Below are 22,561 nucleotides of genomic sequence, written 5' to 3'. Positions count from 1 at the left end.
ACCGCGCCCGGCCTGGGAACAGCATCTTTTAAAGGACTCTCTCCAGCCAAGGTGGAAGGGACCTTGTCAGGTGCTCCTAATCGACCCTTGTGCCGCTAAGCTAAAAGGAGTCAATTCCTGGATACACGTCATACATTTAAAGAAAGCTGCTTCACCAATTTGGACTTCATATCAAACTAGTGATGTGAAACTGAAATTCTTCAGAACCAACAAGGATAAGACAATGACATCTGAGGTAACCATTTCCCAAGACACTGGACCAGGCCTAACCCTGAACAAATACTTAATAATTGGTAATGAATGGGGAAGGTCTTCCTTTATAAGTTCCCACTAAATGTCTTTTTGTCCTTAGTTCTTATTTTGTTGCTTCTATTACCAGCTGTTGCCCATGAAACAAAACTCTTCCTACTGTGGCCTCAGGGCCGTGCCGATGGTCACAGAGCAGTCCTTGCCCTTTCCAGTGGTTCTGGTCCACCATGGTGCTTCCTCCTCTCCAAGGATGAGACTGGATAGAATATCAGAAATATATCCGTGCTTTCATCCTTTTCACGGCACCTACTGACTCATTATACAGGGAGTGGTCGAATCTCACCCACAGATACCACCTAACGGCTCAGAGACTAAACAAGGCATGTGAATACCCAAACAAAAACCTAAAGGAAAGAAGCAACAACTGATCCAGATGGGAAGAAATCAGTGAAGGAACTCCAGAAATACGAAGAACCAAATGGAAAACACACCCCCAAAGAGGAGCAACAGCCCCTTAGAAATAGACACCAACCAAAATCAGGCAATCAAAATGACAGAAGAGGAATTTCAAATGTGGATCATAAGAAAATTCAACAACCTGCAAGAACACCTGGATAACCAACACAAAGAAAACACAAAAAGCCCCCAGGACCTGGAACAAAAGTTCACTAAAGAAATTGATACAATGAACAAAAGTTTAACTGAACTCCTGGAAATGAAGAATCAATTCAGGGAACTACAAAACACAGTGGAAAGCCTCAAGAACAGGGTAGATCAAACGCAAGAAAGAATCTCAGAGATGGAAGATAACACCTTCCAATTAAATAGATCAGTCACAGAGATAGAGCAGAGAAACAACAGAAAAGAGCAGAGCCTACAAGAGATGTGGGATTATGTGAAGAAACCTAATGTGAGGGTCATAGGGTTGCCAGAAGGGGAAGAAGAAAACACCCAAGGGTTGGACAAGCTATTTGAAGATACAATACAGGAAAATTTCCCAAGCCTTGCTAAAAATCTCCAGCTACAAGTTCAAGAAGCTCAGAGGACCCCTGGAAGATTCAATGCAAATAGGAAGACGTCCCAACATGCAGTCATCAGACTGACCAAAATATCAACTAAAGAGGCCCTTCTAAGAGCTGTAAGATGAAAGAAGCAAGTAACATACAAAGGAAAGCCAATCCGAATAATGCCAGATTTCTCTACTGAGACTTTACAAGCAAGGAGAGACTGGGGCCCCATTCTCACTCTTCTGAAACAACAATGCCCAGCCTAGAATCTTATTCCCTGCAAAACTAAGTTTTGTATATGAAGGAGAAATCAAGACATTCTGAGATAAGCAAAGACTGAGGGAATTCACCAAGAGAAGACCAGCCCTTTAAGAAGTACTCAAAACAGGCTGGGCGTGGTGGCTCACGCCTGTAATCCTAGCACTCTGGGAGGCCGAGGCGGGTGGATTGCTCAAGGTCAGGAGTTCAATCCCAGCCTGAGCAAGAGTGAGACCCTGTCTCTACTATCAATAGAAAGAAATTAATTAGCCAACTAATATATATAGAAAAAAAATTAGCCGGGCATGGTGGCGCATACCTGCAGTCCTAGCTACTCGGGAGGCTGAGGCAGCAGGATTGCTTGAGCCCAGGAGTTTGAGGTTGCTGTGAGCTAGGCTGACGCCAGGGCACTCACTCTACTCTAGCCAGGGCAACAAAGTGAGACTCTGTTTCAAAAAAAAAAAAAAGAAGTACTCAAAACAGTGTTACCTATGGATCAGCACAATAAACATTCGCAAATGTAAATCTACTCAAAGCTAAAGATCAAAGGCCAGATACCACAATGGCTCAAGAGAGAAAACAAAGCAACAAAGTTCAACCCAACATAATGAACAGAAATCTGCCCCACCTATCAGTTATCTCAATAAATGTGAATGGCTTGAACTCCACACTCAAGAGATATAGGCTGGCCAAATGGATAAAAAAACACAAGCCAAGTATCTGCTGCCTTCAGGAAACACATCTAACCTGCAAGGATGCAATTAGACTAAAGGTAAAGGGGTGGAGAAGAATATTTCAAGCAAACAGAAGCCAAAAGAAAGCTGGCGTGGCGGTGCTTATTACAGATAACTTAGTTTTTAAATCAATAAAAGTAATAAAAGACAAAGAAGGTCACTATATAATGGTGAAGGGTACAGTTCAACAAGAAGACATAACAATTCTAAATATATATGCACCCAACCTTGGTGCACCCACATTCATAAATCAAACACGACTTGATCTCAACAAATGGATAAACAACAACATCATAATAGTTGGAGACTTTTAACACCCCACTGACAGCACAGGACAGATCCTTCAAACAGAAAATGAACAAAGAAATAATGGAGTTAAACAAAACTCTAGAACAAATGGGCCTGACTGACATATGCAGGACATTCTACCCAAAATTACTGAATATATGTTCTTTTCATCAGCTCATGGGTCATTCTCTAAGACTGACCATATCCTAGGACACTAGCATGTCTTAAACAATTTTTAAAAATAGAAATTATACCATGTATCTTTTCAGACCACAATGGAATTAATGTAGAAATCAATCCTCATTTCTACACAAAGTGACGGAAACTAAACAACCTTCTCAATGATCACTTCATAAACGAGGAAATCAAGATGGAAATCAAAAGATTCTTTGAACTAAATGACAAAGGTGACACAATTTGCCAAAACCTGTGGGACACAGCTAAAGCAGTCCTGAGAGGAAAGTTTATTTCCATAAATGCCTATATCCAAAAGTCAAAAAGATCACAAATAGACAACCTAATGAATCATCTCAAAGAGCTGGAAAATGAAGAACAAACCAACCCCAAACCCAGCAGAAGAAGTGAAATCATTAAGATCAAATCAGAACTAAATGAAATTGACAACAGGGAAACTATACAGAAGATTAATAAAACAAAATTGGTTCTTTGAAAAAATTAAATTGACACACCATTGGCTAGACTAACGAAAAGCAGAAAAGAAAAATCTCTAATAAGCTCCATCAGGAACAATAAAGGAGAAATTACAACTGATGCCATGGAGATACAAGATATAATTTATGAATACTACAAAAACCTCTATGCACACAAAATAGAAAATGTGGAGGAAATGGACAATTTCTTTGAAACACACAGCCTCCCTAGGCTCATCCAGGAAGAAATGGAATTCCTGAACAGACCAATATCAAGTACTGAAATTGAAACAGCAATAAAAAACCTTCCTAAAAAGAAAAGTCCTGGACCAGATGGTTTCACACCCAAATTTTACCACACCTACAAAGAAGAACTGGTGCCTTCTGCAGAAATTATTCCACAACATCGAAAAGGAAGGAATTCTCCCCAACACATTTTATGAAGCAAACATAATCCTGAAACCAAAACCAGGAAAGCATGCAACAAAAAAAGAAAACTACAGACCAATATCCCTTATGAATATAGATGCAAAAATTCTGAACAAAATTCTAGCCAGTCGAATCCAGGTGCTTGTCAAGAAAATAATCCATCACAACCAAGTGGGCTTCATCCCAGGGATGCAGGGATGGTTCAACATATGCAAATCTATAAATGTAATTCACCATATAAACAGAAGCAAAAACAAAGACCATATGATCCTCTCAATAGATGCAGAAAAAGCATTTGAAAAAATTCAACACCCTTTTATGATAAGAACGTTTAACAAAATAGGCATAGACGGGGATTACCTAAACATGATACAAGCCATATATAACAAACCCACAGCCAATATCAAACTGAATGGGGAAAAATTGAAAGCATCTCCACTTAGAACTGGAACAAGACAAGGTTGCCCACTATCTCCACTTCTGTTCAACATAGTGCTGGAAGCCCTTGTAACAGCAATCAGACAAGAGAGCGGAATTAAAAGCGTCCAAATGGGAGCATAGAGATCAAACTCTCACTCTTTGCTGATGACATGATATTATACCTAGAAAACCCCAAGGATTCAACCAAGAGACTCCTTGAATTGATAAATGAATTTGGTAACGTCTCAGGATACAAAATCAATACACTGAAATCAGAGGCATTCATATACGCCAACAACAGTAAAAGTGAGAACCAAATCAAAGACTCAATTCCCTTCAAAATACCAACAAAGAAAATAAAGTACCTTGGAATATATCAAACTAAGGAGGTAAAAGACCTCTACAGGGAGAACTATGAAACACTGAAGAAGAAATAGCAGAGAACATAAACAGATGGAAGAATATACCATGATCATGGGTCGGCAGAATCAACATTGTTAAAATGTCTATACTACCCAAAGTGACCTACAGAGTCAACACAATCCCTACCAAAATACCATCATTTTTCACAGATATAGAAAAAATAATTTTACACTTTGTATGGAACCAGAGAAGACCCCGTATATCAAAATCAATCCTAGGAGATAAAAACAAAATAGGAGATATCAATTTACCAGACTTCAAACTATACTACAAGGCTATAGTCATTAAAACAGCATGGTACTGGCACAAGAACAGGAATATTGACCAGTGGAAACAGAACAGAGAACCTAGATATAAAACCATCCTCATATAGCCAACTAATCTTCGACAAAGCAGACAAAAACATACACTGGGGAAAAGAACCTTTAGTCAATAAATGGTGCTGGGAAAACTGGACAGCCACATGTAGAAGACTGAAACAAGACCCACACCTTTCACCTCTCACAAAAATCAACTCACGCTGGGTAACAGACTTGAACCTTAGGTGTGAAACTATTAGAATTCTAGAGGAAAATGTTGGAAATACTCTTGTAGACATTGGCCTAGGCAAATAATTTATGAAGAAGATCCCAAAGGCAACCACAACAGCAACAAAAATAAATGGGACCTTTCAAATTAAAAAGCTTCTATAGAGCCAAAGAAACTGTCAAGAGAGCAAACAGACAACCCACAGAATGGGAGAAAATGTTTGCAAGCTACACATCTGATAAAGGGCTGATAACTAGAATCTATTTAGAACTCAGGAAAAGCAGCAAACAAACAACCCTACCAAAAAAAATGGGCAAAGGACACGAACAGAAACTTCTCAAAAGAAGACAGAATAATGGCCAACAAACATATGAAAAAATGTTCAACATCTCTAATCATCAGGGAAATGCAAATCAAAACCACAATGAGATATCACTTAACTCCAGTGAGAATGGCCTTTATCAAAAAGTCCCCAAACAACAAATGCTGGCGTGGATGCAGAGAGAGAGGAACACTCCTACACTGCTGGTGGGACTGCAAACTAGTTCAACCTCTGTGGAAAGCAATATGGAGATACCTCAAAGCAATATGAGTAGATCTACCATTTGATCCAGCAATTCCACTACTGGGCATCTACCCAAAAGATCAAAAGTCACTTTATGAAAAAGACACCTGTACTCGAATGTTTATAGCAGCACAATTCACAACTGCAAAGCTGTGGAAACAACCCAAGTGCCCATCAATTCATGAGTGGATTAATAAAATGTGGTATATGTATACCATGGAGTACTACTGAGCTTTAAGAAACAATGGTGATATAGCACCTCTTGTATATTCCTGGATAGAGCTGGAACCCATTCTACTAAGTGAAGTATCTCAAGAATGGAAAAACCAGCACCACATGTACTCACCAGCAAATTGGTATTAACGGATCAACACGTAAGTGGACATATAGGAGTAACATTTATCGGGTATCAGGAGGGTGGGAGGGGGAGGAGGGGATGGATGTATACAACCAAACGAGTAAGATGTGCAACATTTGGGCAGGATGGACACGCTTGAGGCTCTTACTTGAGGGGGAAGGGGGCATGGGCAATATATGTAACCTTAACACTTGTATCCCCATAATATGCTAAAAAAAAAAAAAAGAAATATATCCTTGCTTCTCAAAAGCAGTCATTGTTACTGGACACTAGTATAACTAGGGTGATGTGCATCATGGGCCTTTTAATAACACTTTACAAAGCAAAGGGCATGGAAAGAGCTTTTCAGAAAAAGACACTAGTTCGTTAGCTTTCACACCGGTGGTACTCCAATTGAGAAATAATACAGCTTGATTTTTAAGATAGATTACATGAATTTGGGGTGGTTTTATCTGGCTTACCCCTCTTTTGTTCAACTTAGCTTGCCCCTTTGTATTGGAACAAAAATATCACACCAAAGATACATGGGCTGATAGCATTAGAGATATGGGATGCATGGGCCCAAAGAACAGTGTACCCACATCACTGTATTATAAAGAGCTAATTGGCATGCCGCTGAATGAGCATAGTGACTAGGTAGTTATTGGCTAGCTCCAAATGGAATGTCTTGGCTGTGCAACACCAATCTATGGCCATGGTTACCTTCAGGATAGTTAGGATGGTGTTCTTTAGGTTATACCTCGGCACAAGGTTGAATAAATCATACCCTTTCAAAGCCCTCAAATCTTCCTCATTTATAACCTTATTGGGTTCATTCTGTATTCCATTGGTATGATCATTTAGCTGTTGTTTTTGCGACAGCTGGGTACTGAGGATGTCCTTTGACATGTAGAGGCCCTAACTAATCATATTAATACAGAAAACTCTGTAAACAATAGCTACATGGTTGTCTTGTTACTAAACAATGAAGTTACTTTTATAAAAAAGGCTGTATTACAAAACTCTGTCTTTAGACATACTGCAGCCCAAGGAATAACCTGTGCTATCATAAAAACCGAATGTTATGCCTTTATCTCAAATGAATCATATAATATCACTAAATTAATGGCTAATATGAAAACCCAAGTAGACTTTCAGATCCAACTCTATCTGTAAACAATATGCTAAGCAGCTGGCTTGGATCTTGGCAAATATGGTGACAAAAGCTTTTACTTATTCTAGAAATTATAATTATTCGTTGTGTTTTGTCCTGTTTTTGTTTTCACTGCTTCTTACGCATTTGTTTGCAATGAAGTCAACATACGGCTAAAAAAAACTAAAATAAGAGTTGCTCAAAGAATTACATTAGGCTGGGCACAGTGGCTAAGTCCTGTAATCCTAGCACTCTGGGAGGCTGAAGCGGGCAGATCCCTTGAGGTCAGGAGCTTGAGAGCAGCCTGAGCAAGAGTGAGACCCTGTCTCTACTATAAAAATAGATATTAGCTGGACAACTAAATTATATATATAGAAAAATTAGCCAGGCATGGTGGCGCATGCCTGTAGTCCCAGCTACTCGGGAGGCTGAGGCAGGAGCATTGCCTGAGCCCAGGAGTTTGAGGGTGTTGTGAGCTAAGCTGAAGCCACGGCATTCTAGTCCAGGCAACAGAGTAACTCAGTCTCAAAAAAAAAAAAAATTACATTAATTGAAGATACAGCTGTGTAGCCTGACTCAGCTGAGCCACTTCCCTGACATTGATTTAATTTCGGCCTATACCCCATCAACTTTGTAGCCTGACCAATTCCCCATACTGTGGGACATGACACTCTAGAAATGAGCCTTCCTAGTGACATGGGACTAAGCTCCTGAACATAAAGGGAGCCAAACTGTTTGAGTTCATCTACAGTGCTTTCTTGAAAGATCTTGATAACTCAAATATAAAGGTACTGGAACTTTAAATTATCTTGAGCCTTAAAAAAATGTGGCTGTGCAACCTGGGCATGCAGAGTGCAACTGTAATTCCTGCCTTCCTTGCCAGTAAATAATTAACATGAAATGCCATCAGAGGTAAAGAGCCCCTCAGATGCTACCCCTCCTCATGGAGTAACAAAGTAATCTTCCTTGGAATGTAGCAATCTATAACCAAGCAAATCCCTGTGGTGTGTGCACCTGATCTTGCATGGAAAATGTTGTAATCCTGCTAAAAGGTGTCTGTCTCTGCCTATATAAGTGAAACTTTAACTCCCTTGGTTTGGAAGCACTAACCCAATTCATTTGGAGTTGGTGGTTTCTTAGCTGTCCATCCTCAAACTTTGCCTGCAAATAAACTCTACACTTAATTATATTTTCTAAAGCTCATTGGCAGGTTAAACTGCTTTCCCATAGCCTCACTGTGGTGACGGTGAGACTCCAGCCCTGCCAGTCTGGCTCCAGAGAACATGTTGGAACCACTGTTGTTTGCTGCTTCTCTTGGTTCCCAAGGTGGGAGGTTCAGATCTTGTATTTCTGATGCCAAACAAAAGTGTCATTTAAAGCTCAGCTGGAAAAAGCAGAAGTAGAGCATCAGCTCAGAAGAGAAGTGGAAATAGTCTCTCCTTCGGCACCCTAACCTTCTCAGACTGTATGGTTATTCCCATGATGCCACCAGAGTTCACCTAATTCTAGAATATGCATCACTTGGAACAGTCTATAGAGAACTTCAGAAACTTTCAGAGTTTGATGAGCAGAGAACTGCCACTTCTATCACAGAATTGGCAAATGCCCTGTCCTACTGCCATTCAAAGAGAGTTATTGATAGAGACATTAAGCCAGAGAACCTGCTTCTTGGATCAGCTGGAGAGCTTAAGATCACAGATTCGGCTGGTCAGTACATGCTCCATCCTCCAGGAGAACAGCTCTCTGTGGTACCCTGGACTGCCGCCCAAGATAATTGAAGGTCGGATGCATGATGAGAAGGTGAATCTCTGGAGCCTTCGAGTTCTTTGCTATGAATTTTTAGTTGGGAAGCCTCCTATTGAGACAAGCACATACCAAGAGACCTACAGAAGAATATCACAGGTTGAATTCACACTTCCTACTTTGTAACAGAGGGAGCGAGAGACCTCATTTCCAGACTGTTGAAGCATAATCCAAGGCAGGGGCCAGTTCTCAGAGAAGTACTTGAACACCCCTGGATCACAGCAAATTCATCAAAACCATCAAATTGCCAAAACAGAGAATCAACTACCAAATAGTCTTAGGAATCATGCAGGGGGAGAGATCCTTGAGCCAGGGCTGCTGTGTAACCTGTCAGGAACATGCTACTGAAATTCATTTTTACTATTAACTGCTTCCTTTGGTCTAGATAGCTACAGGAAATGTTATTTGTCTTACTGAGCAGGCAGGGACTCAGCCTCTCTATTCAGAAAGCTCCACGGCAATCAACAGGACACTCTGAAGTGAAAGCAGCCATCAGAAGCCTGCTGCTTTACTGGTTTATAACCTGGAGGCAAGGCTCAACCGCAGCCACGCCACAGCCTGTGCCAGGCGTGGTGTCCTTGCAGAAGCAAGTTGCGTCTGGTTGTGGGGTAAGTGACCACTTTGCCCTGACTCGATCAGTTAAGGAGCTGTGCAATAACCTTCCAAGTGCCTGAGTGTGTAATTTACTGGGTGGCCAAGCTTAAGTAAAGCTGTTGGAATTAATGTGATTCTGTTAAATGTTAAAGGTTTTTGTGTAGACTTGTGTTTCTTCTTCCATGGCATTCCCTTTGGAATGGTCTGAGTGTCAGTCCACCACCCCTTAGCCCTGGCTGGGTTTCAAGTTCTCCCTAACCACTTACATACCATGAGACTTTATAAAATAGAACATGTGCTCTACCTCCTCTTTGGGACTTGGCTTGGGATCCAGAAGAAACCATGTGTCTCAGAGTCATTAAGGGCTTGTTTTGTTTTAAATTATATTGGAGTTTATGGCATGTGTGTAAACTTTAAATATGCAAATAAATAGATATGTCTAAAAAAAAAAGCTAAAAGAATGTCAGCTGTTATGTGTCTCTAACATTGAAAGATATAGAACATGCCCTTTATACTGTATATTTACAGAGCTTAGAACCTGGTGTGTGAGATCAGGTGTCCTGCATATTCTTTTTTTTGAACTCCCCTTACTTTTTTTCTTTTTTGAGACAGTCTCACTCTGTTGCCCTGGCTAGAGTGCCATGGCGTCAGCCTAGCTCACAGCAACCTCAAACTCCTGGGCTCAAGCGATCCTCCTGCCTCAGCCTCCCAAGTAGTTGGGACTATAGGCATGCGCCACCATGCCTGGCTAATTAAAAAAAAAAAACAACTATATATATATGTGTATATATATATATATATACACACACACACACACACACATTTTTTTTTTTAGTTGTCTGGCTAATTTCTATTTTTGGTAGAGATGGGGTCTCACTCTTGCTCAGGCTGGTCTCGAAGTCCTGAGCTCAAGTGATCCTCCTGCCTGGGCCTCCCAGAGTGCTAGGATTACAGGTGTGAGCCACTGCACCCGGCCTGCATATTCTTTTTGAGACGCTCTAGACCAGGGGTCCTCAAACTTTTTAAACAGGGGGCCAGTTCTCTGTCCCTCAGACCGTTGGAGTATGCGCACTGTGGGCCCGGGACAAGTTGGCTGCTAAGCAGGACAGGCAGCAGCAGCAAAAACACCCAGCAAGCTGGATATATGTCCTAGGCAGGCGGCATGTGGCCCACAGGCTGTAGTTTGAGGACGTCTGCTCTAGACAGTAGATAGCAGCAAACCTAGCCCCCATTTGTGCAGTTAGCTTTACTTTTGTCCCATGAGTGATATGAAACTAAGTTCCTTTAATTAATTTGGGTGTCTAGTGTGGCTCAGGCTAGGTATTACTTTCTAACCTTGAGGTAGTTAATCGAGTAAATGAACACAATAAAGTGTTGAATTGGGGAGAGACAGAAGTGTTCAGTTCCACAGGGGCTAGAGGGTTGGGGAGGGCTTTAAACTAAGAGGGAACATGGCCGGGTGTGGTGACTCACGCCTGTAATCCTAGCACTCTGGGAGGCCCAGGAAGGAGGATAACTTGAGGTCAGGAGTTTAAGACCAGCCTGAGCAAGAGCAAGATCCCATCTCTACAAAAAAAAATAGAAAAATTAGCCGTGCATGGTGGCTTGAGCCTGTAGTCCCGGTTTCTCTGGAGGCTGAGGCAGGAGAATTGCTTGAGCAATTCTCTCCAGGAGTTTGAGGTTACAGTGAGCTATGATGATGCCACTGCTCTCTAATCGGAGTAACAGAATGAGACTCTGTCTCAAAAACAAATAAGGAGGAACATTAGATGATGACAAATAAAAAGACCTACGTGTTATTCTAGAAGCGTGGGAGAAGGGAAGATGCAAGAAAACGGAAAAAACACATAGTGAGCACTATGTGCATAAGCCCAGTGCTTCACATTTACACATTGCCATTTAATTTACCAAAATGACTGCTTTCCTTTTTAAAGCTGAGAATACAGGAGTGAAGGCTTTCATCTGTAAGACCAACGTGCTGTGGAAGCCTCTTCAGTAAGAAGTTGGTGCAACCCAGCTCAGCTGATGTGGTCTCAAATCACACTGCTGTAAACTGCGAGACCAGCCGCACCCCTGCCAGCTGCACGCGTGCCAGCACCCACCTCATCCCTGCCAGCCCCAGCAGGACCACCGGCATTTGAAATTTTGCTAAGTGAGCGCAATTACTAAGTCTCAGAAAACAGGCCAAGGACTCTAGAAAAATACAAAATTTTAATCTTTATGTATGATATAGTCACGTCAAGACCCCAAATTTTAAAAAATGTTTTTCAATCTGTAGAAGAGTAAGTCTTAGCTGATACTGAACTGACTTTAAAAGGATCTTCCTCTGTGCACTTTTCCCTTCAGCCTGAGGCTTTGTTGAAGCAACAGAAGCTACTCAACATTCCTCTGGGAGTCACCACTTGAAAGCCAGCCCAGCCAGCTTGCAAACCTGAGGTATACTCTGCACTCCCGGGTCACAGAACTTCATTCTTCCCTGCTCTGCAACTCAAGGATCCTGCAGCCTCTGAGGCCCAACACCCAAGCCCAGGCACCTGCAAGGAGGAGCTGAGGTGCAAAGGAGACCATCTGTGGACTTGTAAGGAGCCCTTGGGGTTTGCTGTCTCCCACCACCTAACCGTTTTGTAATGTGTGTCTTTAAGGCACCAAGTAAGCTTAAGAATTGGCTCTACTTCTAACATAAGGACTTCCTTTTACACACCACTTGTATGTTGGTGATAGCTGGACCAGTCTGGCCCTCCTTTATCTAGCCTTCATGGCAGGAAGTAGGTAATTCTCTGGGAAATAGACTTGCAGCCCTGAGAAGAGAAGAGCTGTTCCTCGCTGGGGACGTACGCCATCATTGTGGCGATTTCATCCAGCGCCTCTTCAGTGTACTGCAGCTCCTGGCTCAGGAAAGCATCGCGTGCACACAGCCTCACGTGACGGTACTCCAGAGGCAGGAAGGGGACAAAGTAGTCAATCAGGTTTTCCTTCACAAGACAGCTGTGACCAAAGCCACTGTCTGAAATCAAGAGCAAAGTTACATGGAGTTGGACCTGGGGCTGAACCCAGCTGGAGTTTTAAGGTGTCCCCAAGCCTAAGGCCCGGGCAAGGTTTGATCTTGATCTCGCATGTCAACAACTCCAGGAGGGCTGTCTGCAGAATGTGTTTCTGCAGCTGTCTCCTCTAGGTATGGAGGGCCACGGTTAACTATGGATATAGCCACAGGTAGAGCAGGGCGACTGGGGGCCCGACTGCCAGGTTTACAGTCTTGTTTGACGACAGAAAACAGCAGCTAGAGAGATCCGACCTCTGGCGGAACCACCGAGGTTCTCACAGTGAGACTCTGGGGGCCTCCGAGACCACCGCCTGTGCTTCTAGGGCCAGTGTGAATGTTCTCTTTCAAAGCAGACATACCTTCTGACATAAAAATACAAATGTCGCTCTCACCAGAGGCTTATTTTCTGTATGGCTGGAAATATTACTTACCTGTGGACTCCACAATCTCAGCATGGAGGTGGGGCTCCAAGTGTTCCATTGTAATTTCTTCCCGGGACCATCCAGCCTTAAGCAAATTCAGGACCACCTCGTTGATGATATTGCCCCTAAGGTTACTGAAAGGGGTAAGAGCAGGTTATCGGATCTCTCTAGTTTTATATTTAGCTTCCAAATGGCTCGCTTGACCACTGAAGCCAATACATTGGTGCCTGGAAGGGTGCAGGTCGAGGGGCTCGGGCCTTCTCTCTCCTAGGAGATCCTGTCACAACCCAAAGCTCTGTGCAGCAAAGACGCTGTCCTGCTTTGCCACCCAACTCCCTCTCTTGCTCCCTTTGGGAAACACTGAGACTGTGCTAGGTGCAGGGAGCACAGAGATGGTAAGACATGGTTCTCTCCTTTGATTTCTGTCATGAGCGGGGCAGACGCGTGTGGTTCCAGGCAGTCTGGTGGGTGCTAACGTTGGAGCGAGTAAGGTCTGGGGGAAGGCTTCAGGGGTCATTCTCCCCAGACACAGACGGTAGTGAGTCAGACAGTCTGAGGAGTCACTGTCGGACAGGAGGCACAGGGAGTGTACCCAGGCACGGGGGCACCAGACGTTTGCAGGGCTCAGCGCTGAGGGGCTACAGGAGCACAGGCAAGGCTGGGGGAGGCGACCTTTGTCTGCCATGTACATGGAGTTTAGCTTATGGGCCATGGAGAGCCACGGGAGAGTTCTGAGCTTGGGAGTGTGGGGTGACCTGATCAGCTTTATGTCCTAAGAAGACCAGTCCAGGGCTGCAGAGGTTAAGAGGCACAGGATGGCTGCAGAAACCTAGACACAGAGCTTTTTGCCAACAGTCCATGTGTAGCGGTGATGTGGCAATGAAGGATGGAAAGGAGGATTTAAGAATTAGTTTTGGACCAGGCGTGGTGGCCCACACCTGTAATCCTAGCACTCTGGGAGGCCAAGGCAGGCAGATTGCTCGAGGTCAGGAGTTTGAAATCAGCCTGAGCGAGATGCTGTTTCTACTAAAAATAGAAAGAAATTAACTGACCAACTAAAAAGTATATATACAAAAAATTAGCGGAACATAGTGGCGCCTGCCTGTAGTCCCAGCTACTCGGGAGGCTGAGGCAGGAGGATCGCTTGAGCCCAGGAGTTTGAGGTTGCTGTGAGCTAGGCTGATGCCACAGCACTCACCCTAGCTGGGGCAACAAAGTGAGACTCGGTCTCAAAAAAAAAAAAAGGCTGGGCCCGGTGGCGCACGCCTGTAATCCTAGCTCTCTGGGAGGCCGAAGAGGGAGGATCCTTTGAGCTCAGGAGTTCGAAACCAACCTGAGCAAGAGCGAGACCCCGTCTCTACTATAAATAGAAAGAAATTAATTGACCAACTAATATATATATAGAAAAAATTAGCTGGGCATGGTGGCGCATGCCTGTAGTCCCAGCTACTCGGGAGGCTGAGGCAGGAGGATTGCTTGAGCCCAGGAGTGTGAGGTTGCTGTGAGCCAGGCTGACGCCATGGCACGCACTCTAGCCTGGGCAACAACGTGAGACTCTGTCTCAAAAAAAAAAAAAAAAAAGAATTAGTTTTGGAGGCACAGTTGAGAGGACCCTGTAATTGGTGGGTGTGAGAAGTGAGGGAAAGGTTACAGAAAACAGGTGTTCGCCTTGGGCTGCATGATGTCCCTTAACACAGGTGGACGGTGGGAGGACAGAGAAGAAAGCTTGGTTTCACGCTTGCCTGTGATCTCTCTCTAGATTGTAACATAATCGGGCAACTGGAATTATGGGTCTGAAGCACAGGAAAGAAGACTGGGTTAGAGATATGAGGGAGAGCAGAGATAGAGAAGAGGAAATTGTAGAGCCACCAACAGAGGAGAAGGGATGGAGGTGGTCAATGGCCTGCAGCTAGCCCCTGTGCGTGCTTCGCTCCCGCCTCCAGCACTCATCTTCCTTCCTGGGCTCTGGCCTGGCTGGCCTTGGCCAGCTCCTTCAGATTCTGCGGCCTTGCCCACCCCATATTCCAGTGCTCCCTCCCTGCTTTGTCCTCAGATCCAGCCAGATCCAGCGGAATGAGGGAGCGAAGGTAGTGGCAAGTTAGGGCTGGGGATCCAGTATCTCCCTTTCTTTCCCTCCTCAGGCTCTGCAGGTCGCCAACAGGTGCAGTGCACTGGCTCCTGGCCTTGCTCGCCCAGCATGTGTGTGCCTCCCTCGTGCCTGAGGCCTCAGGTGCAGGGGAAGAGCAGGCTGGGTTCTCTTCCTCCCTCCACAGTCTGAGACCAAGCAGGTAAGGCAGGAATGCAAGGTTTTCTAGCCACGAGGTCCCACGGCTCCTTCCTAGAGAAGGAGCCAGCACCATGAGCCCCAGTGGCGGAGCCCGCAGGACAAGACCAGTCCAGGCCTCCCCGCGCTCAAGACCAGCTGCTCACAGCACACTCTGCGTGGTGCAGCGCCGCCCCACTCCCCACCGCTGCAGGACGGCCTGCCGGGCTGCACAGGAGGACCAAACTGCGTCAGCCGGGGCAAGACCAGACTGCCATCTTCTCTGCGGGTCCACACTGCAGCGTGGTCCGCCTCCCGCAGCTCACCCTTTCACACGCTCCAAGCTAGGACGAAAATGAGCAGCCCTTCCCCAGCCACACGCTTTCCTGTCCTCACGACGTGCGCCCTAGAGCGTGGACGCCCTCCAGCACACAAGTGCTGGCTGGGGAAGGGAGTGACTTCCACCAAGTCTGCAAGAAGCTGTTGTGAAGTGTTCAAGTTGGACCAACAAGGGCCCCAGCCTGACTCCTGACTGATGTAGGGCTCTCCCAGTTGAAGCTCCGTTAAAAGATAGAGTTGGACAAGTTACTTCTAAGTGCGATTCCTGCAAAACCATTTAAACAAAAGCACAGAGAAAAGTGTGGTGAAGTGACGGGGTCTGCCGTGGTAGTGTTGCCAATCTCACTATGGTGCTCAGAATGTGCTTCATTCAACACATTACATCCTGTTAAGCCAGTGGCTTTTTCTCATGAACAGAGAAGCAGCAGACCTTCTATGGCTGGACTTAGTGGGGACCGTGCCTTCCTTGGGAATTTCCAATGATAGTTGGCACTTGATTTTCAACTAATGGGCTTACTGGCAAACTGAATGTCCTTCTAAGGGGGACTCTCAGTGTGTGAGCGGTCCCTCCCTGGGGAGTCTGGGGGAGCCTCCCAGTCCTACAGAGAGCCACATCCCAAGGGTGGAGAGTGAGAGGAGGGACACTGCCCTGCTCTGGCTCCAGCTGGCTGTGAGTTCATCAGCCAGCCTGTGCTGGGGGCCAGAGTCCCTCAGAAGTGCCCTGGGGGAGAATCAGGTAGGAGCAGGGAGACCTTAGGCTTCCCACCCAAGCAGCCAGGTTTCTGCTCTCTCTGCCAGAGTTTGCATTGGCTTGTCCCGAGGAAGACCTTCTGTAGCCTGGGAGAGCGTGGAAACCCTCCACCGTCCGCTAGTACCCTCCCCTCATCCACCCTCCTGACTGGTGCTCCTCAGACCTCACCTGAGAAAAAGAAAGATGGTTCTTGGGGACTTGGCCCTGTGGCCCTCAGGGGCCCGGCGTTCCAAGTGTGGCCTAAGGACCTCCAGCAGCCCCGGATGCAGCTTCTCGGCCTCGTCGAAGATGAACAGGGTCTGGAGACAGAGCTGCTGTGTCTCCTGGATCCGGCCCAGCAGCTGCTCCTACAGGGAACACAGGGAGCTGCTGGGAACTGGTGGACACATTTCAACCCCAGCCCGAGGAGTGGCTTCTGCCAGACTGCTAGTGGCTGGGTTTCACCCTGCCCTGCCAGAACTACCAAATCCAAACCTCTGGGGACAGAACTAAGCCATGGCATCTAGCAAGCTTCACAGGTGATTCCCATGCACTCTGAGGTTTGAGAGCCAAACAAGGAGGTGGAGCCAGCCTGGGCAGAGGGAGAAGGCCTCTGCCCTTGGGAAAAGGCCCTAGCTGCAGCCTGCTCTCTCCTCTCCAGGATTAGGTCCCAGCTTGGAACTGCCAACTCGTCTGCCCCAGGAAGTAGGAGTCAGGCTGTCATCTAGGGGTGATGGGCAGAGAGGCCCATGTGCCCAGAGGCAGCCCCAGTCCCCTGGCCTAAACTCGCAGGAACAAAGTGCCACTGGCACCCTGGCTGGGCTGAGATCTCAGGGGAGCAAGCCTGTCTGGAGCCCAGCCAGCCCACAACCTGGGGGCTGCCACATGGGGGCTGTCTCCCAGAAAAGAAACTAAACTGTCAATTGAAAAGATGGTTATCTGCAGTGTTCATCAGAACTCGGCAAATAATATATTACTTGGAGCCAACTCTTACCCCGGGGCCCACACTCCCAGTCCAGGAACTTTGACTTCAGCTCCCAGTCCCCCAGGTGAGGGTGTGTGAGGGTGAGAGTGTGTGTAGTGTGTCAGTTTTCACAGTAGGGATGCTTGGAGTCACAGCAGTTTTGCCAGTCAGAGTCAGACAGTTCTTCCTGCGAAGGGCCAGCTGACTGGCCACCTGACCTTAAGACGGCAGACCCTTGCCTTCCACAGCCATATTGAAACTGCCAGGAGACTCCATCCTCAAAGGCGTATATAATCTTCCCAAGTTAACACACTCCAAATACTAGACTGGAAAGCCAAAGAGAGGTGCAGTCATATCTGTTGTGCTGCAATGGGGGATTGCTGCTTCTGGTGAATTTTAAATGCTATGTGTCTGCACTGGAAGAAACCCAAAATAGGGGAACAGCAAAGGAAATTTCTGTCCATCTGCTTGCTAGCATATAATGAGCTGATAAAGGAAGACATGGAAAATCACTTATGATGTGTGTATTTTTTTTTTTTTTTTTTTTTGAGACAGAGTCTCACTTTGTTGTCCAGGCTAGAGTGAGTGCCGTGGCGTCAGCCTAGCTCACAGCAACCTCAAACTCCTGGGCTTGAGCGATCCTCCTGCCTCAGCCTCCCAAGTAGCTGGGACTACAGGCATGCGCCACCATGCCCGGCTAATTTTTATATATATATATCAGTTGGCCAATTAATTTCTTTCTATTTATAGTAGAGACGGGGTCTCGCTCTTGCTCAGGCTGGTTTTGAACTCCTGACCTTGAGCAATCCGCCCGCCTCGGCCTCCCAAGAGCTAGGATTACAGGCGTGAGCCACAGCGCCCGGCCTGATGTGTGTATTTTGTTTTAAAAGGCAGAACATGCAACTTTCTGTCCATCATAATAATTACACTGACATAAACGAGATGGGGGAAAGTTTGACAACAAAGGAAATACACCAAAAACGCTGTTACTATTAGATTTGTTCCAGGTGGGAACCTGAAAAGTAAATACAGGACAAAATACAGTTAATGTGAAACCTAGGCTTGTAAAACAGCAGCAGCAGGAGTCTGGAGAGTCCCCAGATGTTGTAAATCTAACAGGTAGCAGCAGCCAGCACCCCCCCCCCCATAGGGACAAGTCTATCCTGCCTGCTCTCCTGATGGGGGGGACGCTGGAGCTAAAGGGGGCAGGCGTCCTAGGAGCTGGTTGTTTGAAAAAATTAACCACAAGCGGCAGTTCTGGCCCACTTACTTACTCCCCCTGGGGAACCCCTCTATAAAACCCAAGGCTCTCTCCTTTTCTCTCATGGATGTTCTGCCTCCACCCATCTGCACCCAGATGCTCAAAATAAATTGCATTTTGCTACACATGAGGCTTCGTGTGTCTCTCTGGGCTCTGGACCTTGCAGTTATTAGCTAACAAGATTATGTCTGTGTGGGGAGATTATAATAAAGTTTTTGCTTTTTTCTGTTCCACATTTCCTGCGATGTTTCATTATTTCTCTATCAGGAAAATCTGCTGTGCTGGAGCCCAGCATCTGGCCTCTGGTGTGTGGCTGTTGAGGGCAGAGCGGGCCTGGTGTCTGGAACATCAGTCCTTCCTCTGCATGCTCAAGGCCTCCTCTGTGAGGGTGCATGCAGTGGGTGTCTCGTCTGTGATGGTGTCTGTTGCCGCAGCTGCCTACCTGCACCCCCAGCACAGGGCCCTCCCAGACCTGGCGGGGAGAGCCGCCGGAACTGCCTGGCCTCACCTTGTACAGGTCCACATGCTGGGAGTGAGCAAAGTGGACTGTGGCGATGAACATCTCAACACAATCGCTCTTCAGCCCATCCCGATACAGGTTCTCCGCCAGCATCCGTGCCACGAAGTTCTTGCCTGTCCCAGACCAGCCATGGAACGACAGAGCCAGGGCCTTGTCTGGCCAGGGCGTCTCTAAGTAGTCCTTCACTGTTCTTAGGACCAGCTTCTGGACCAAATGCTGGCCATGCAGTCGCACATTCAGGTCTGACTCCAAGCCTAGGGGCAGGGAAGAGGAAGTCACAGCGAGACTGTGACTCACACATACGTTCCCTGCCAACAGCCCAGAAACCAAAACTCTGCGTATCTTGGAGGTGGGATCAATTATTCATCCTGTTTGACCTTAGAACATGAAGCCAGAGGTCAGAACTTGTAGCAGAAGGGATTCAAGGGCTATTTTCTGAAGAGTTTGAGAAAACAAGATTGAACTCAGAGAACTGGAATCACCCTTTCCAAAGACCCTGAAGACATCCCAGAACAGACGGCACAGAGGAGGAGCGCCTCTCCCCACGCTCTAGGTCACTCTCACCCCTGGTCTCAGGACTCTCTAAGAGCTTCATAGAGAAGCCTCAGTTCGTTCTTTCTAATTCCATTCCGCAAACACTTGAGAGCAGCTACTTGTGCAAACCCCCCTGCTAGGCCTTATTTCCCATCAGCTATGAAGCTGCAGGATTTGGAGATTGGGGATGGGGGTGTGTGGTTCTTTATCAGAACAGATTCAGTACTTGGGACCAAAGATCACCCTCTGAGAAGCAACACGCAAATCAACTGCATACGCAGAACCGCCTGAACAGACATGCCACGGGAGAAGTCACCGGCAAATGAGCTCGGGGTGTTCAATCCACCAGCGGTTAATACGAGTTAGTTTATAATCAGGACCAGTCTGACTTCTCTCAGGGAATGGAGCCACGGAGGCAGCCCCACTGGCCCCAGACCAACTGGGAAGTCCATGCTGCATCAGACATGGTTGTTGGCTAAACCTTAGAAAAGGATATTTTTAATGACAACCTATAATATCTGATCAGTTCTCTCCCTGGATGCTTCCAACTACCTTCTGAGAGATTGCTGTTTCTGTTTAGAAAGAAAGGTGCTATGGGCCCGAGACTCCTAAAGGGTTGTAGGTGTTGGATTAGGAGTTAAGCCAAAAAAAAACTCCTAGCACAGTGCCTAAGTATATGGCAGGGACTCAACAGATCTCAGCTATTCTTTCCTCCTTGGACACACGCCCAGGGATGGCAGGAGGACATGGTGAGGGGGGAAGTGGCAAGAAAACCTCAGTGTAGATGAGGGACAGACAGTGACATTTCGAAGCCCGTCCTACATCTCTTAGCTGGGTGTAACACGGTCATGACATTCTCATGGATCCCCAAGATGCATGAAACAAGTTCAGTCTGCCTGAGCCATTCAATGAGAGGCTAAAGCGGCTTCTGGTGCCTGGTTCAAATATTTTGGTGCTCCTTCAAACACCAGGATGGGGTGCTTTGGCTTCTGTTCCTAGGGGGGAGAACACAAAACCAATGGCACCATTAATTTAATGTTGGTGTCACATCGTTCCCTTTGTTAGAGGGTGTTATATTTCTGGAAAACCTAAAAGTTCCAAGTCTTGCCCAAAGAAGGTCTTCAAATAATTGCAAAACAGACTTCAATCTTTTTGTGGCAGTTCCGGCTTGGTACCAGGTTGGGCAAGATGATGAAAGGTCCCCTGCAGTCTATCTTTTTCCCCCAATAGCCTCCTGTCCCCACAGATCACTAGCTCCTTTAGACCACGTGGAGTCCAACCTGTGAAGTTGTTGGAGATCCTGCAATCCCCGCTGTCGCAGCAGTCCTGAAAGCTGCAGTACCATGTGGTCAGCACATCCAGGTACTGCTGGCCCAACAGGGGAAGGCTCCAGCCTGGAAAAGGAGAGGCTGTAAGACAGAGACCAGACCATCTGCTCCACAACAGTGCCGTTACAACTGTGCAGCACAATTTGTCAGGGACAGAGCTAGAACCAGAACTCAAGTCCCAGCTCCCAGCCCACGCTCTGCCCGCAGCATGTCGTAAAGCACGCCTAGGTAAGCAGCAGAGAAGGTACTTGAGGGCGGGGGACAGTCACCAGGTGTGTGCACAACGGAATTTTCTTAAAGACATCCAGAAGGTGGCAAAGAGCAGCACCTTAGAGTAACATCAGGTGGGCTGGGAGGCAGCACAGTGTCTGCGAGGCGGCGGGGGGGGGGGCGCAGCTGGCCCATTCCCGACCCGCCAGGCCGCCCATGCCCGCTGCCAAGGCCGGGCCGGGGCGCAGACCTGACGCGCCGCCCGCTGGCTTCCGCACCGCCGGAGGGCCAGGCGGTGGCCGGCGGGGACGAGGTCTTACCCGGGGGCCCCGCGGCTGCATCCCCGTCATCCTCGCAGTGGTCCGGCCACACCTGGCACCTGAGGAGCGCCCAGTACCGCTTGGAGAGGTCCCCGACCGCCCGCATCCGCTCCCGCAGGCGCGGGAAGCCAGGCCAGGCCCAGGCCGAGCGCGGCTCGTCGGTGCCAGGCGCGGCCGGGAGCGGCGGCGGCAGCAGCAGCAGCACCAGGAGGAGCAGGCCGAACCCACTCGGGCGCCGCGGCCCGGGCAACATGGCCGCCGCCACGTGACGTGGCGCCTCCGCCTGGAGTCCCTGCGGCCCGGACAGCATGGCCGCCGTCACGTGACGAGGCGCCTCCGTCCGGAGTCCGGGCGACTAGCACACGGCCGCCGTCACGTGACGGGCGCCTCCGCCCGGAGTCCCTGCGGCCCGGACAGCATGGCCGCCGTCACGTGACGAGGCGCCTCCGTCCGGAGTCCGGGCGGCTAGGACACGGCCGCCGTCACGTGACGGGCGCCTCCGCCCGGAGTCCGCGCAGCCCGGAGGCGGCTCGGGCGGGCCGCACGGCGGGCCAGGCAGCTGTCTGTTCTGGGTCTGGGGCGTGACTGTGGTTTCGAAGGTGAAGCCAGGTCTGGAGATGGCCACTGCAGGTTACTCTGTTGTCACTTTCTGGCAGCTCTGGCGGCCCCTCTGAGGCTGCCAAGTAAGGACGCCGCGTGCGCCCTGCCCCCGTGTGCGGGTCGGCCCCAGCCCTGCCCGCGTGCGCCCTGCCCCCGTGTGCGGGTCGGCCCCAGCCCTGCCCGCGTGCGCCCTGCCCCCGTGTGCGGGTCGGCCCCAGCCCTGCCCGCGTGCGCCCTGGCCCCGTGTGCGGTTCGGCCCCAGCCCTGCCCGCGTGCGCCCTGGCCCCCTGTGCGGGTCGGCCCCAGCCCTGCCCGCGTGCGCCCTGGCCCCGTGTGCGGGTCGGCCCCAGCCCTGCCCGCGTGCGCCCTGCCCCCGTGTGCGGGTTGGCCGCAGCCCGCCGGAGGGCGCCCGTGTGGCCGGCGCCAGCTCCTCTGCGGGGAAGTGAAGCTGCTGCCGGTGACCGGCGCGCTCCACAGCTGCGAGTCAGCCAAAAGCAAGAGGAAGCCGCGGCTCGAGTCTGGAGTATTTGGAATTTGGAATCCCCCAGTCATAAGGTCTCACGTCAGTGTAATTATAGCTCATAAAAAAAAG

General features: G+C 48.0%; 1 protein-coding gene and 1 pseudogene across 6 annotated transcripts in view; one reads left to right on the top strand and one right to left on the bottom strand.

Moving 5' to 3' along the window:
* Positions 1–21,694, bottom strand: part of TOR3A (torsin family 3 member A) — a 30,342-nt gene extending 8,648 nt beyond the window's left edge. For 5 of the 6 annotated variants that reach the window (XR_012918208.1, XR_012918207.1, XM_076000415.1 and 2 more), the window contains exons 1-5: positions 21,370–21,694; positions 20,792–20,905; positions 18,966–19,231; positions 16,422–16,600; positions 12,910–13,034 (exon numbers count right to left, since the gene is read on the bottom strand). Coding sequence is in view for 4 of the 6 variants with exons in the window: in XM_076000415.1 (XP_075856530.1) it covers positions 12,910–13,034; positions 16,422–16,600; positions 18,966–19,231; positions 20,792–20,905; positions 21,370–21,679 (994 nt within the window). In the remaining 2 variants the exon portion in view is untranslated. Of the gene's footprint in view, positions 1–11,630; positions 12,443–12,909; positions 13,035–16,421; positions 16,601–18,965; positions 19,232–20,791; positions 20,906–21,369 lie in introns of those variants that run through there. The other variant, XM_012772591.1, reaches the window with a different exon arrangement.
* Positions 8,325–10,411, top strand: LOC105875512 (aurora kinase A pseudogene; annotated as a pseudogene).
* Positions 21,695–22,561: the final 867 nt, after the last annotated feature.

Source organism: Microcebus murinus, chromosome 2 (genome assembly GCF_040939455.1).
Source record: "Microcebus murinus isolate Inina chromosome 2, M.murinus_Inina_mat1.0, whole genome shotgun sequence".
Lineage (NCBI taxonomy): Eukaryota > Metazoa > Chordata > Mammalia > Primates > Cheirogaleidae > Microcebus > Microcebus murinus.
This window is presented reverse-complemented; position numbering and strand designations above follow the sequence as displayed.